The following is a 15,376-nucleotide window of genomic DNA, read 5'->3' as shown; positions in this document are numbered from 1 at the left end:
AGCGCCTGGACAACATTTCACAGCATTCAGTCTCCCGGCTGTAGCCCAGCAGCACTTGTAGACGATAGAGAGGCGCTGCGGTGCCTAAGCATTGACTAGGGTGACCAGACGTCCGGCCGCTGCCTTTTTTCTTTTCTTTTTTCCTTTCCCCCGCTTCCCCCATGTGTCCCGATATTTTGTCCCTTTCATCTGGTCGCCCCTGGCCTGGACAGTCTGGGAATTGGGAGGCCTGGGCCTTTAGGAACCCGGCCCCAGGAACCCGCCCGCTGCCCCGGGGCTGGCTGGCAGCCTCCTGGGAGGGGAACGAAAAAAGCCTCCGCCCCCCTCGCCCCCCGCTATTTACAAGCACAGCAGGTGGCTCGTCCCACGGGGTCACTGTTCCCCCTTCTCCCCCTCCCTAAACGGGGGCTTTGTCCCCGCACAGGATCCGGCAGCGTCTCCCGCCCTCCCCGCGCCGGACTGAACCCCGGCGACCACCCCCGGTTCCCCCCCTTCAGCCCCTCTTCTGCCGCTACCTACAGTAGCTTGATTCCCCCCCGCCTCGGCCAGTCAGTGTCTGCCCCCTGCTCAGACCCTGGCACCCCGCGCTGCAGTCCCCGTCCCCCCCCGCCCGGAGAGGAGGCAGCAAGTCGGAAGGCGACGCCAGGGCAGAGGCAACAGCGAAGGTCACTGCGCAGGCTCAGCGCCCCCCCCGTCGGGGAGCGGGCGCTGTTCGAGGCCTCCGGCCGCGGCGCCCCGGCCCCGGCGGACCCGGCTTGGAAGGGGACCTGCAGGTGCGAGGGGGCTTCGCGGGGCGGCTCCCTGCAGCGGACACCGGCCCAGCAAGGAGGGGGGCTGGGGCCTGCTCGGAGAAGGGCGGGGCACGAGGGGTTGCAGCCGGGGGGCGGGGAAGGGAGGGAGCCGAAGGCTGGGGGTCAGCGGGCGGCTCCTCCCTGGCCGTGGCAACGGTGGGCTCAGGACGGTGAGCGCTGGGCTGGGCGTACCCTGCTCCTTCGCCGCCTGCTGGGCCTTCTGCTCGGCGCCTGTGGCGGGGCGCGGCAGGCAGCAGCGGTCTAGGCTGCAGCACCTGGCCTTCGTAGGTGACTGTTACTTGTTACAGTCCCATGGTGGGCCAGGAGCCAGGGGGGCCGGACAACCTGTATAGTGGGGTGCTGCTGTAACCCACACGCCTCCTGGGTGTGGTGTTCAGTCCCACCCAGTGGTGCCAGACCACTTAGAAAGAGAGATTAATGAGTCTGCTCTACAGGCTTAGCTAAGAGCCAACAGGCTGCAGAGCAGACTCATTAATCTCTCTTTCTAAGTGGTCTCGGTGCTACTGGATGGGACAGAACACCACAGCCAGGAGGGGTGTGGGTTACACTGAGAGTCATTGATGCATCCGATGAAGTGAGCTGTAGCTCAGGAAAGCTCATGCTCAAATAAATTGGTTAGTCTCTAAGGTGCCACAAGTCCTCCTTTTTGCGAATACAGACTAACACAGCTGCTACTCTGAAACCTGAATCAAACCGTGAACCCTGTACATGTTGGAAACCACTTCAAGCCAGGGGGTGCAGCAGCACCCTCGGCACCCATAGTTCCAGCACCAATGCCAGGAGCCCTTATGCTAGGTGCTATAAACAGAATAAAAAGATGGTCCCTGCCCCAAACAGTTGGCAATGTAAAATCAGCATAATTCATTTTGGAATAAGGAAAATTCACCTTTCTGAGGTGTTAATTCTTTTCTTCTGAATGCTTCATATGTAAGTAGAATTCAATTTTTATTGTTATAATTGACAAAAATCAATTATTTTTAAGCATTTTTTATATTGGTTTAAACATTTCACAGTTGCAGGAAGTTTATGTGACGGGGAAATCAGACAATGACAATAGACGCTGAGATTCAGAAAGTTAAAACTTTATAACTGTGAAAACACAAACTGTCAACATCAAATGTCAAAATATACAAAGTAAATATCTTAAATCAAACTCTAAGAAGTTCTCCAGCAACTTTTTTTTTTTTTTTACTTTGCGTCTCAATAAATTTCAGTTATTATCAATGGAAATATATTTTCATGGGTTTGTATGTGTGGTGAAATCAACATTTACCAACAAAAATCTAATCCTTCGAAGCCTATTTATATGGCTGACATATGTGCCCTTTCATCATAACACTTCCACTTCATAGGCTGCATTTCATTGTTTTTGTGTTGTGTAGGAGAAGTCATTTGGGATTCTTTAGACCAAATTACTTATACCTAGCTCTTGTATAGTGCTTTTCATCTGTAGATCTCAAAACACATTACAAAGGAGAGAACTATCATTGTCCTTATTTCACACATGAGGAAACTGAGGCATGAAGTGATGTGACCTACCCAAGGTTATACAGTAGATGAGGGGGAAGAGGAATAGAACATAAGACTCCTAAGGTCCTGTCCAGTGCTCCATCCACTGGACCACACTGCAGATGAAAGGTGCTATTTAAATGTAAAATATGACTAGACTATAAACTCCTAATTCTCCCATTATAGTCTGAAAAATTTAGTTTGAACCTCATATTATTTTCACCTGAAAGAAAGTGTGATTTGATTTGTGAAGGCTCTCCAGACCCTTCCCCCAGAATTTTCTGGACATTGATGTGAACTCTTCTATTTTGTGTTGTAGGGGTTATGGAACTGTCTGCCAGCAGTGGGCTCTGGGCCTTTGTCTTCTTCTGCCATATAGGAATCCTGGTCTCCTCAGGTAAGCAGGATCTGGACCTGGCTCCCAAGTCAAACCCTTCTCTCTGATCTTTACCTTAGCCACATGGTGGGAGAAGGGGCCACTTCTACCCAAGAACCATGTGGACAGAATCACAACAGCACCACCAAGGCATGTGGGAGGGAACAAGATGAGTGAATTCACATAGAAATAGGGGTTGTTCACGAGCCAGCTCTTGCACTGCTGTACAGTTTGAATGGCAGCACTGCATAAGAACAGAAGTCTAGGGAAGAAAGGAAGAGAGGAAAATAATTTAATCCATGTTATGAAGGGCAGCTGAAGAATGGAAATGAATAATTGTAGACCACAAACCCTTTGGCTTAAGGAGGAGGCTGATAATGAGATTTGTTGGGGTGGGATTGACGTGATTAAAGAGAGCTGGAGGATAGGCAATCAAGACCACTTGTTCAGGGAATTTAGAGACAAAGGGGAAAAAGGAGATGAAGTAGTTGGTGAAGTAGAGGGAGGGTTTCTTAAGGCTATTGAGAGCAAAGAAGAAAGGAGCTGTAGGAGAAAGAGAGGATGTAAACAAGAGTTCCCGGGGGTGGGAGGTTTTTTTTTTTAAATGTATTTTTACCAGAATGGGAGTGAAAGGGGTAATTTTCCTTGTATGTATTTAGTTAGGTGAAACAAACAAGCAAACAAAACCCACAAAAACATAAAACAACATACAATGTTAGGTCCAAGTGGTGGTGTACGATATCAAGAACTAAAGCTGATCAAACTGTTTGTCCTTAATGTAGGCCCCTTTCTGATCAGATCCATGTATCAATCCTGTTCTGTAGTAAGGTTGAAGCAAATAACGCACATGCAAACAAACTTTTGACAGTTTGTCCTGTGATTGCTCACTTAACTCACGGCCTATTGTTACTGCCTACTGATGTTGCGAATGAACTCTTTATGTGGGAGAATAATAAATGACTGGTAAATAACCAGTAACACACCTCTACTGTGAATTTTCCGATGAATGCTCACTTATGTTAAAATTCATGACACTTTCAGGCTAAACAAACATTTTCGCAAATGTCTGGTACTTGTTTGAATACTCATGATTGACTGAATTTTACCCCATGAATACGAATGGCCCAAACTCTGTGCTTTTATTCCTGAAAATCAGTAGTGAATGAGTTTTCTCAATATTTGTCCATCTTTATCAAGAACCTTAATTCTTTACCAGTCACCCATTCACCTCACACCTGGACATAGATCATAAACACACCTGGCTCAGGAATCACATGGCTTATAGTATTGTTGGAATTGGGCTATGGAGCTTTTTACTCCTAGGACATTAGTTCCAAATTGGGGTGAGGAGGTGGGAGTGAATTTGACAGAGAGGATCACCCAATAATTTTACTCTATGTATCTCCTAAATGGGACAGAGGACATTTTCCTGTTCACCTGTCATTGTGAGTCTCCTAAATCAAGACAGGTGCTGGAGAATGGAGTCTCTAGAAAAAGTTTGCAAATATAGGGTTCAATCCTGAAAAGTGCTATGTGCACTTGCTGGGGGGATTGTCCAGTGCTCTTGGCTCTCCATTTTAGGAATAGGGCATACTGGTTAGTGTGGTTGGGTGGGAGAGACACATTAGTGAGCAGGAAATCTGCCTGGACCATGGTAGTGGTAACAAAAAATGTGAGAGTTGTGAGTGGTGATGTATGGGCTGTCGAGACTGCTGCTGAGTGATGGTGGGTAGGGGTGGCGGTAAGCAATTCTTGTATTTTCAGGTTATGCTCCTTCCCAGTGCTATCAGATTTAAAAGGAGTAGCTCCCACTCCACCTGTTGGATGCTCGGTTTGTCCAGGATGCTCCTCCACATGATTTGCCCCTGTGTAATGGTGGTCATAGTCTCCTTTGTCACTCTGTTGGAGTTTTGTTTTTTGGTGATGAAGATGGTTGGTAGTAATAGCGAGGAGAACTACAGTGTTGAGAATGCAGATGGTTATAATCCAGAATGTGGTGGAGGTGGGGTTTGGCAATGTTGGAACTGAATAGGGAATAAGGTGCTGGTGTTAATACCTTTCATGATATCCCTTTCAGAAAGCTTTACCCTGAAAGGATCAGATTCTCCAGTGATTGCCACAGTTGGCACAGATGTCATCCTTCCATGCCAGCTTTCACCTAGGACCAGTGCCAAACAGATGGAAGTGAGATGGCATAGCAGTGAGATTGCTGGCCTGACCCATCATTATGAGAATGGGCATGATGCCCTGCAGAAGCAGAACCCACACTACCAGGGAAGGACAGAGCTGTTCAAGGAGGAGCTTCCCAATGGCAATGTCTCTCTACTGTTGAAGAAGGTTCAGGTGGCAGATGGAGGCAGCTATGTCTGCTTCATTGGCAACAAATCGAATTATTTGGAAAGCCTTGTGGAGTTAAAGGTTGGAGGTAAAGTAGGCTCTTCTTGTCAGTGAATTGCTCTCTGTTTTAGCAGGTGACATGTATCCCTTCACTGATGTGTATCCCCCGCAAACGCACACATTTTCCTCTGGCATTTTTTTGTTTCATTTCAAATCTCTGCCAGGTATCTAAGCAGTTATTATCCACCTCTAATCACCAAGATGCAATGGCAGCTGGCAGCAGTTACTGAGAGGCCTTGGTGACTGGCTGTGGCTATAGAGGGCCATGATGTTCCTCTGCTGGCTACACATTATCATAGAGCATCAATGCACGTGCTAGTGATACTAACATGGTGAATCCTTTCCCTCCCAATGGGAACAAAGTAGTGGTGTTTCCATGTTGAGTAAGCGAATATTACTTGGTTTGCTTTGACACAGCTGTTGGCACAGGCCCGACAATCTCTGTGCACCGTTCCCAGGACCAGGGAGTGACACTCACTTGCAGTTCAGAAGCGTGGTATCCAGAACCAGCAATAATGTGGGCTGACAGGCATGGTCAAAGACAGAACTCAACTATGTTATCTGTAAAAGATGTTCAAGGTCTACACAATATTCAGAGTCACATGGATGTGAAAGATAACAAAAGCCAGGTCTTGGTGTGTCGGCTCCAAAGCAACTTCTGGGACCAGACAAGACAGTCGGAGCTGCAACTTTCCAGTAAGGCTTTCCTATTTCAAAGAGTTTGTCTGGGTAGTAAAAGACAGGGTATTGGTTTGCTGAACATAACTGGTTAGGGCAGGACAGAGCCACAGGAAGCAGGAACTTTACAGTTTGCCTTCTTGGAATTTCTAATTTCTCTGAACATCCCCTCTTTATTTTGTGTATGGTATTTAAAAATACATAGTATCATATGTTGTAGCTAGGGCTTATGGTGGATGAGGGAATCTAGATGAGATGCTTGTAGTTTGGGGGAGGTTGGGGGAACTTTAGAGCCGCTTATGGAGCGTCCTAGATGTGGACACCTGGCATGAAGGATGTCAGTGAGACACCCTGAGACTCCGTCCAGTTCTAAAGTTATTTTCTTCCTGAACTAACAACCCCATTCTCTTTCATTTCAGGTGATTTATTCCCATATGATAAACACCCATATGTAGTCACCATAGTAATATTATGTCTATTGCTCGTTATATTTGGTGTGGTTACAGGCTTCATATTCAAAACAGAGAGAGAATCCAAAGGTATGTTCCTGGTCCTTTCCCAGTGTAGAATATTCTCCATAGACAAATGCATCCTGAGTTAGAGATTAAAAGCAAGAATTAGGTATGGAATGTGTGATGGGACAAAAACATCAATAAGATGTTACTATTTTCAGCTCCTGTGAATGATTGGTTCTGCCCCTTGGCCCTGAGAATTTTCTCTGTTACATTTAGATTTCCCAGACTCACCAAAAAATGCTTATTTTTTCCAACATTTGTCCAATTTCGCTGAAATAGATCTCTGTGGGAAGGAGACCCTTTGGTCATGGGAATGTAGCATCAACACAGGATGAGGGTGTTGCATAGGTTGGCTGAGGATGGACACATTGATGTAGGTATAATACCAGTTGAAGATCTCTTTGCACATTCATCTCTTCTCTTTTCTTCCCTCAGGAAAGCTTCAAATTGCAAAAGGTATGAAATTTGTTTTTCTAGAATGGACTTCTTTGGTCTCTCTCTGTATCTTCCTCTCTTTTCATTACTGTCTGTCTCTCCCAGTCCCTGCTCTTCTATTGTGTTTGTCTGTGTTTCTCTCTCAGGAGCCTGAGGATTCATTCAGAAGGATAATTGTCTGTCTCTTCACTGATGGGTGCATCACCCCCCTTTTGGGTTGTTGAGTGAGACAGTTGGTGGTTCTCCTTTTCAGTGTGGGATAACAGTTATAACTTGTAACATGTTCAAGTTCACTAATGTTTTACACATGCCCTGCTGGCACGCACCCCAACCACACTTGGAGCACACAGGTGTCTTGGTATTGCTGCCTGTGACTGGATTTCTATGATCCTGTCTTTCTGATGTGTTGTTTTGGAGCTGCTTTAGTGACTCCATAGTTAAGGTTCTAAGACAGTTGTCATTACGTCTATAACTTCCTTAAAACAAACAAAACTCAAATTTACTTTCTTCCTGAAATTTGGCATATGTGATCTCGTAGCATGAAGGTGTGTTTTTATGTATATTTTTGAAAGTTTGAGGTTAATCTGATAAGGCAGTTTGGGGAATCTGAGACTTTGATTTGAGTGATGACAGCTGTTCTACTTTTTGAAAAATCTAACATTTTGTATCTCACTGTGATCTACAAACTGCACATTTCTTTTATACGCTAGTTTTTAGTGAACTCTATCAGACCTTAGAAAGTCCACTCAGAGGTGTGTGCGTGTGCGTGTGTGCACGCGCGCAAGGGGAGGATATGTACTTCTCCCCATGCTGTCTTGACTTCTCTGTTCTTCTTGCTCCCACATACTCCTCCATAAGAGTTGCTCAAAAATGGGGGGGCCTCCTTCTGGCATATGTCAAAGTGATCAGTAATAGTGGGCAAAGTGCACGCTGGATAAAGTTGGGGGCAGGGAGGGACTCTGAGGGCAGGGGGAACGGCAGCATGCTGAAAATGGCATTTCTTCCAACCTGCTCCCTAAGTTCTATGCAGGAGACATGGGGAGTGAAGAACTCCTTCTCTGGCTGCTTCCTGCTGCTCCCTGGTTTGGTCTCCAGAACTTCCTATCAGCTGAACAGATGTGAACGTTCCATTGTGGAGAACTTATTTAAAATAACAAATTAAAGTAATATTTGGTCCTGTGCACTAGATCTCAACTAACTGAATTCAGTAAATTATGTTTTATCTCCCTGCCTTGTTCTGTTTTCTTGCTGGATAATATACAGATATTTCTATATCTTTATTTAACTCAACACCTAAGGACCATATTTTTAAGTGGGTATGTAAAGTTAAGTTTCTAAGCCCATATTTAAATACCAAAATAAGAGGCCCAACTTTTCAAAAGTACTGACCACCCAGCAGCTCCCATTGACTTCAGTGAATCTGCTGGGTATACAGCACTTTAGAAAGTCAGGTCGTTTATTTAGGTATTTCAGTGTGTGTGTGTATAGGTGGAGTCTAAGTGTAAATATGAACTTTTGGAGTTGGCCTTTAAAAAAAAAAATATATATATATATATTTTTTTTTAAGGTGTCACAACCAATGAACTCCTTGTCCGGTTCATTTCAAATCTGGGAGAAGAATTCTATCTCAATGACATACCTAACTTACCAGTTTTGAGACTAATAGTTCTTTTTCTGTGGATTGTAAGAGAAGGGTCACAATTGGGTTTAGAGTGCAAACTCCATTAACTTTGGTATTCTTTCCTAACTTCTCTTGTTTCACATTTCAGAGCTATTGAAGGCCCAAAACTCAGCTGGTGAGTAACCAAAAAAACAGTTACTTTATTTATTCTTCGGTATCTCAGTGAAATTACCTCCTTTTTAGTCCAGCACCACGTTCTGAAGGTCTGTCTTCTGCTCAGTGTACATGAAGAACTTACCTCAGTAATGGAGGTGGACAAGCTAAATCCAATGTTTTGCCTTCTTCTTGGAGAGGAATGATCATTCAAAGAATGGGTGGGAGGGAACTATAAAAAGGAGAGGAACTTGTGAGCCTTCCTGAAAGTTGTGGCTCACAGTCCCAGTCTCTGTCACCACCGTGTCAAATTCCTTTTTCTTATTATTGGAGTTCTGAGTAGACCTCATTGCAGAGGGATAAATCCACATGAAATTTAAGTAGTTACTCTAATTTACATTGGTGTCACTGAGAGCAGAGTTTGTTTCTAAATGTGTGTGAAAGTGCACACTACCTACCAGAGTGACCAAAAGGGAGTCTCTGCCAATCAAAGTGTGATTCCCCCCCCCCATTGTCTTTAAAAAATAGTCCTGTGGGATTCCATATTTACTGTCTGTCAATGATTTCCAGAGGAAATTTACTTATTTTACAAATAAAAAGATACCTTTTCTAGCCACCAATTATAAAATACAATCTGGGCTCTGAAAGTCCAGCTAGGGTCTTTCCTGCAACCTGAGTGTCTCCAAATTTAAGCCATCACTGATACCTGTGCAAACCCCATTCAATGGATTTGGCCAGGTGTAACTGAGATTTAATGAAGACTTCTGTTGTTAAACTACAAGAAGGAATGGGATCCAGCTAACTTTCTTATCTGTGTGGCACTCACAGGCAAAACCCTGCAAATCTGCAGGTATCCGCTTTATATCTGCCAATCATGTTTGCGGATCATGGATTGGATGCAGATATAAATTTTGATCTGCGCAGTGCTCTACCCACAGGAGCAAGAAGCAGTCTTAGTCAGTAAAGTAAGCAGATATAAATTTGGATACACTCAGGGCACAGTTCTGATGAGTAAGAAGAAACAATGCTTACTTAAAATGTGTTTCTAATCTGAAAATGATTTAAGGCTGTAGAGGGACCTCAGGGAATCAGGAAGACAGGTAGTGAATGTAGGGGATGCTTCTGTGAATTGGGTGATGCAGGAAGTGAATGTTCACCCATGCTTGTTTTTTTTGTTTTTTGTGTCTCCCCCCCCCCAATGTGTCTCCATTTAATTGTACAGTGCAAATTAGAGTGGATCCTAACACAGCCCATCCCAACCTTCATATTTCATCGGATTGCCTACATGTAAGCCACAGTGACCAGAAGCAAGAGGTGACTGATACTCTGGAGAGATTTGATGGATGGGCCTGCGTGCTGGGATCTGAGACCCTCAGAGCTGGGAAGGAATATTACTGGGAAGTGTATGTGGGAAATAAGACAGACTGGGATCTTGGGGTTACAGATGGGAAGGCTAATAGGAAAGGCTGGCAGGATTTGAAGCCAGAGAATGGGTACTGGGGGATACGGTTTTTTAACAGTACTGATTATATAGCCTTTGAGGATCCTGAAGTTAAACTAAAACTTGGCAAACAGCCTAAAGTAGTGGGGATTCACTTAGATGGTAAGGCTCAGAGGTTAGATTTCTATGATGTTTCAGACATGTCTCACATCTACACTTTTAGCCTGAAATTCCCTCTGGATGTATACCCCTATTTCTGTCCTGGTCTGAACAAAAATGGGAAAAACAAAGACCCTCTCAACCTTTGTTTTCTCTCGCCTGACTACTCTGACCTAATGTCTTCAACTTCCATTCCTTCACCTCACATCTCCACTTCAGAGCTCTTGGAAGGCACTAATGGAAAGGATGTGGCTGTAGAACACTCCAACCTCAAAAATAGTGATGATGCCACCCTTCCATTTCTACACCAGGCTCCTTTCATACAGAAGCAGGAGCCATCCCCTCAATCTGGCAACATGCACAAACTGTGTATAGGTTCTTAGTTCTTTAGTTAGCTGTTGGACTGTGGGGTTTATCGTCCACCCCAAACGTGTTTCTTTGTGAGGGCTTAAATTCCCAAGTCCCAGGGGTTTAAGGCCTGCAAGTCCTGCAGTCAACCCATGCCAATGGGCGACGCCCATGACGCTTGTTTAAAGTGTCTGGGGGAGGCTCATCGAGCAGACAAGTGCAGGATTTGTAAAGGGTTTCACCCCGGAACAAAAAAGGAGCAAGACTTTCACCTCAAGCAGCTCCTTATGATGGCGGCACTCAGACCACAACCTCCAGTGGCATGGCAAGACCCGGCACTGAGCTCATGGGTGCGCAGTGCCCTGGTGGCAGTGGTGGAAGCAGCACTGTGGAAGGAATCTGGCAGAAACCCATGGCACTGCCACACCCTGGCGCCAAAGCCGGCAGGATTCACCCGGCAGGATTCACCCGGCAATGCTCCCATTCCCAGGCGCAGAAGCAGCACAGGAAGCAAGGGAGGAGTGGATCTCCATCCCAGAGACCCACCTGTGATGATGCGTTCTATATGTTTTAAGGAAATACGCTTATGAGTGTAAATCATGTAACTGGACTATGCTTTATGCAGAAGGTCTCTTGTAAGGTATCATTACAAAGCTTATGATCTACTGCATGTGTTCATCCTATTTGTTTGCATGTATTAGTTCTATCTCTGGAGTTAGGATAATAAGATATGAACGTCTATTACTGATGTAAACATGTTAAATGGAAGCCATAAAGGGTGCTTCAGAATCAATGACCTGTGAAAGGGTTTGTTTACCTGCAAGCCTTCCTGGGTACATGTCGGCCTGTTACCCGAAACTGGGCCAGCTGGTAAGCTGAGGGAGGACTAATGACCCACCAGAGTTTGGGAGAAAGCAGCACGTTTATTATACTGATAGCTAAGCTCAAAAGAAGAGAGGTGGGGGTCACACTCACATGCTCACACGACCAGGACAGGCACAGCACTGGAGATTTCAGGATCCTTCAAGGTAAGTGTCCCACAGCGCAGCGATGGATGGTGCGATGAAGGTAAGTCTTCCTGAGGCACGCTGGAATGCAACATGGAACATACAACACTGAACACAGACTTTGTCATGATACTATAACCATGGTATTTCTGTAACTCTTCAGCGGATACCCGCTCTCCTGATGTTCTGGTTCAGAGGCTGAAAGATAGAAGCTTAGAAACAAATTAGCACCATGCTCCCACCGCGGTAGACCCTGCTCGTTTAAGTTGTCCGCGGTGTACCCATTTTCACTCCAGGGTCCCATGGCCAGTCAGGGTATCCAGGGTGCTAGTCATGGCTTGGTGGGCTAGCATGGGGGAACCCAGGTGAACATATACTGGGTATTGCAAAAGGTAAAGGCAAATTGGTCTTGGCTCTCTGGAACCAGGGGCAGGGGGAAGAAGCCATTTGCTAAATCAGTCACTGAAAACCACTGTGCCTCAGGCAGAATACTTTCCACAAATGCGGTCATGTCTGCCACCACTGGAGCCCACTGGGGGGTGCAAGCCTTGATCTGATGGTAATCTATAGTTAATTGCCAGGTCTTCACATCTGCCTTGCGGACTGGAGCACCCACAGGGAAAAATTAGTGGGTATTCTGCACCTAGCAGCAGCCAAGGTCCCCTCACCCCCCTGCCCCACTTCCTCCTCCCCTAAATACGCCATGTCCCCTCTCCTCCACCTACCTTCCAGTGCTTCCTGCCCAGCTGCCACCAAACAGCTGTTTGGCAGCGCTAACACACTCTGGAAAGGAGGGGGAGGAGCCGGAACATGGCGCATTCAGGGGAAGAGGCGGGGTTGGGGTGGGGATTTGGGGAGGGAGTTGGAATGTGGGTGAGAAGAGGCGGGACTGGGATGGGGCCTCATGGAAGGGGTGGAGTGGGGCTGGGGCTGGGGCTGGGGAGCAGAGCTGGCATGGGAAAGAGGGGAAGTTGGCGCCTATGAATTGTGGCACCACTCCCTGGGCCAGCTCTGCTCAGTACCATCCTGGTCCCGGTCCATGTCTTTGGACTCAGAGACAGAGTCTAGATACTCAGAACAGGTCCGGCACTGGTCAGTCCGTGGAGGGCCTGAGGTGAGAGCTGGGCCGTAGCCTGCATAGTGGCAGGGACCAACGCAGTGGCCATTTTGGATCCCATGGGCATACCACCAGGCACAGGGCACCCAATCTAAAGGTTCCTGGTTGGTGACCTCTGAACTGAGGGTGCAGGAGGCTTCAGCAAGTCGCCCCATCCCTAGGGGTGGGGAGGAGGTACCATTTCCTCACACACACCTTGGAGCCAACCCCAGTTCCTGAGCCTGATCCAGGTTTGCCTGGCCCAGTCAGTGAGACAGGACAGGAGGTCACTGGAGAGCAAGAGGGTCAGAAGAACCTTGTTCCCCCATAAGCCTCCTCGTCTTCCTTCCCAGACAAGGCAGTTGCAGGCACCTCTGTCTCAGGACCACCCCCCGTAGACAGATGCACCCACCAGGACCTCCTTCCCAGGGAGCCGTGAAACATGGGCCTGCAGGCCAAGGAGGTGGTGGAGTCGGAGGTCCTGATGGTCGAAATCCTGGCCCTGGAAGGCCCATCGAGGGTGGCTCTACCCCTCATCAAGACCATACAGGCTAATGCTAAGACCATTTGGCAGACCCTGGCCTCCATCCCTCCCACCGTGAAGGGCATGGAGAGGAAGTATTTTGTCCTATCTAAGGGGTATGAATACCTTTTCACATGCCCGCAGCCTTACTCGGGGGTGGTGGCTGCGGTGAATGAGAAGGAAAGGCAGGGGCAATGAGCCCCAGCACCTAAGTCCAAGGACGCCAAGCGCCTGGATTTATTTGAGCACAAAGTGTACTCTACAGGGGGGTTAAATATCAGGGGGGTAGCCGTGTTAGTCTGAATCTGTAAAAGCAGCAAAGAGTCCTGTGGCACCATATAGACTAACGGATGTATTGGAGCATAAGCTTTCGTGGGTGAATACCCACTTCGTCAGATGCATGTACTGTATGGTGGGGTTGCAACTCAGGATTGCCAACCAGAAGGCAATTCTGAGTAGATACAGCTTCAACTCCTGTAAATCGATGCTCATATTTAAGGAGCTGATGCCAACTGAGTCCAGGGAAGAGTTTGGAGCTATAGTGAAGGAGGGCAAGGTGGTGGCACAGCCCTCTTTACAGGCCTCACTGGATGCTGCAGACTCAGTGGTGCATACCTTGTTCTCTGGTATCGCCATGAGGTATAGCTTATGGCTGCAGCCTCGGGACTCTCACCTGAGGTTCAACAGATGATGCAGGACTTGCTTTTTGATGGCTCAGGTCTGTTCGTGAAGCAGGCTAACTCTAGGCTCCATAGCCTAAAGGACTCAAGGGCTACCATTAAATCCTTGGGTATGCCCACCCTGGCAACCCAACACAAACATTTCAAGCCTCAGCAACAACAGCAGCAATCCTATCCTCGGCCGAGGCAGGATTTTTATAGGAGAAGGGGCAGGAATGGCGGAAGAAAGCTTTCCAATCCCCTGGCTAGAGAGAGCCAGGGCCCAACTAACTCATCGCTGGGTTCCAAGCAGGCCTTTTGAAGGGGCGCCTGAGGATGGTACACCACATCCTTCCCCATCCTTTTTTAATCGTTTGTCCCACTTCTACCATGCTTGGTCCCAAATAACTTCGGACTGTCGGATCCTCCATATGGTGGAAGTGGGATATTCTTTTCAGTTCTGCTGTTGCCATCCGTCCCACCCCCTTTTCCCATCCCTCTTCAGGGATCCCTCTCACGAGCAATTCCTTATTCAGGAGGTGCAGGAGCTCCTCGCCATGCGAGTGGTGGAGGAAGTTCCTCAGTAGCATGTCTCCCCTCTCTACCAGCTATGCTATTTACCGGTTATTTAATATATTACAAGTCAAAATCTCCCACTCATCACATTTCCTCCTCCCCCATATCTCCTTTAGTGCGCCCCAAGTCCCTGTTCAAAAAAAGTATTTGCTGTTTTCCTAAATCAGGGCGAGCAAACTTTTTGGCCTGAGGGCTGCATCAGGTTTTGGAAATTGTATGAAGGGCTGGTTAGGGGAGGGGGGTGTTGCCTGGCCCCCACCCTCTACCCACCCCCCCCGCTTCTGGCCCTGACGCCCCCCCCCTCCCCTGGACTCCTGCCCCATGCACCCCCGCTGCTCCCTGACCATCCCCGGAACCCCTGCCCCTCACTGCTCCCCACCACCCCATCCAACCCCCCCCTTCCTGACTGCCCCCCAGGGGACTCCTGCCCCCATTCAACCCCCCTGTTTCCCACCCTCTGACCGCCCCAACCCCTATCCACACCCTCGCCCCCTGACTACCACCCCAAACTCCCCTGCCCTCTATCCAAAACCCGCCCCCCCCCACTCCTTGCCCCCCTTACCGCGCTGCCTGGAGCACCGGTGACTGGCGGCACTACAGCCGTGCTGCCCAGCTGTAGCCAGCCACGCCCCGCGCAGCACAGAGCACCGGGTCAGGCCGGGCTCTGCAGCTGCGCTGCCCCAGGAGCTCGCTGCCCCACGGCCCAGAGTATTGTGCTGGTGGCACAGTGAGTTGAGGCTGAGGCGGAGGGGGAACAGCAGCGGAGGGGACGGGGGCTAGCCTCCCGGGCCAGGAACTCAGGGGCTGAGCGGGAGGGTCCCACGGGCCAGATGTGGCCCGCGGGCTGTAGTTTGCCCACCTCTGTCCTAAATAGTCAACGTTGTGCAGCTATCCAAGCGGGGAAGGAATGCATTACTGAGGATTTTAAATGCATTTTGTGGTAGCATCTAAAGACCTCAGTCAGGCCATGTCCCCATTGTGGTAAACATATCAGAAATGACAGTCTCTTTCTCAAAGACCATTACTGTTCTCAGTAATTTCACTATCTGTGCTGATGATGACTCTTATATG

General features: G+C 47.9%; 1 protein-coding gene across 1 annotated transcript; it reads left to right on the top strand.

The window, feature by feature from the left end:
* Positions 1-625: 625 nt before the first annotated feature.
* LOC311514329 (butyrophilin subfamily 1 member A1-like) lies at positions 626-11,110 on the top strand. Its single transcript, XM_084616865.1, has 8 exons — positions 626-773; positions 2,641-2,718; positions 4,775-5,122; positions 5,512-5,790; positions 6,192-6,311; positions 6,723-6,743; positions 8,492-8,518; positions 9,719-11,110. The coding sequence occupies exons 2-8, from the start codon at positions 2,646-2,648 to the stop codon at positions 10,477-10,479; spliced, it is 1,629 nt and encodes a 542-aa protein (XP_084472991.1). The 5' UTR covers positions 626-773; positions 2,641-2,645; the 3' UTR covers positions 10,480-11,110.
* Positions 11,111-15,376: the final 4,266 nt, after the last annotated feature.

Source organism: Lepidochelys olivacea, assembly GCF_965140295.1.
Source record: "Lepidochelys olivacea isolate rLepOli2 genome assembly, chromosome: 1".
Lineage (NCBI taxonomy): Eukaryota > Metazoa > Chordata > Testudines > Cheloniidae > Lepidochelys > Lepidochelys olivacea.
Note: the sequence above shows the minus strand (reverse complement) of the source record. Positions and strands in the feature narration are given on the sequence as shown.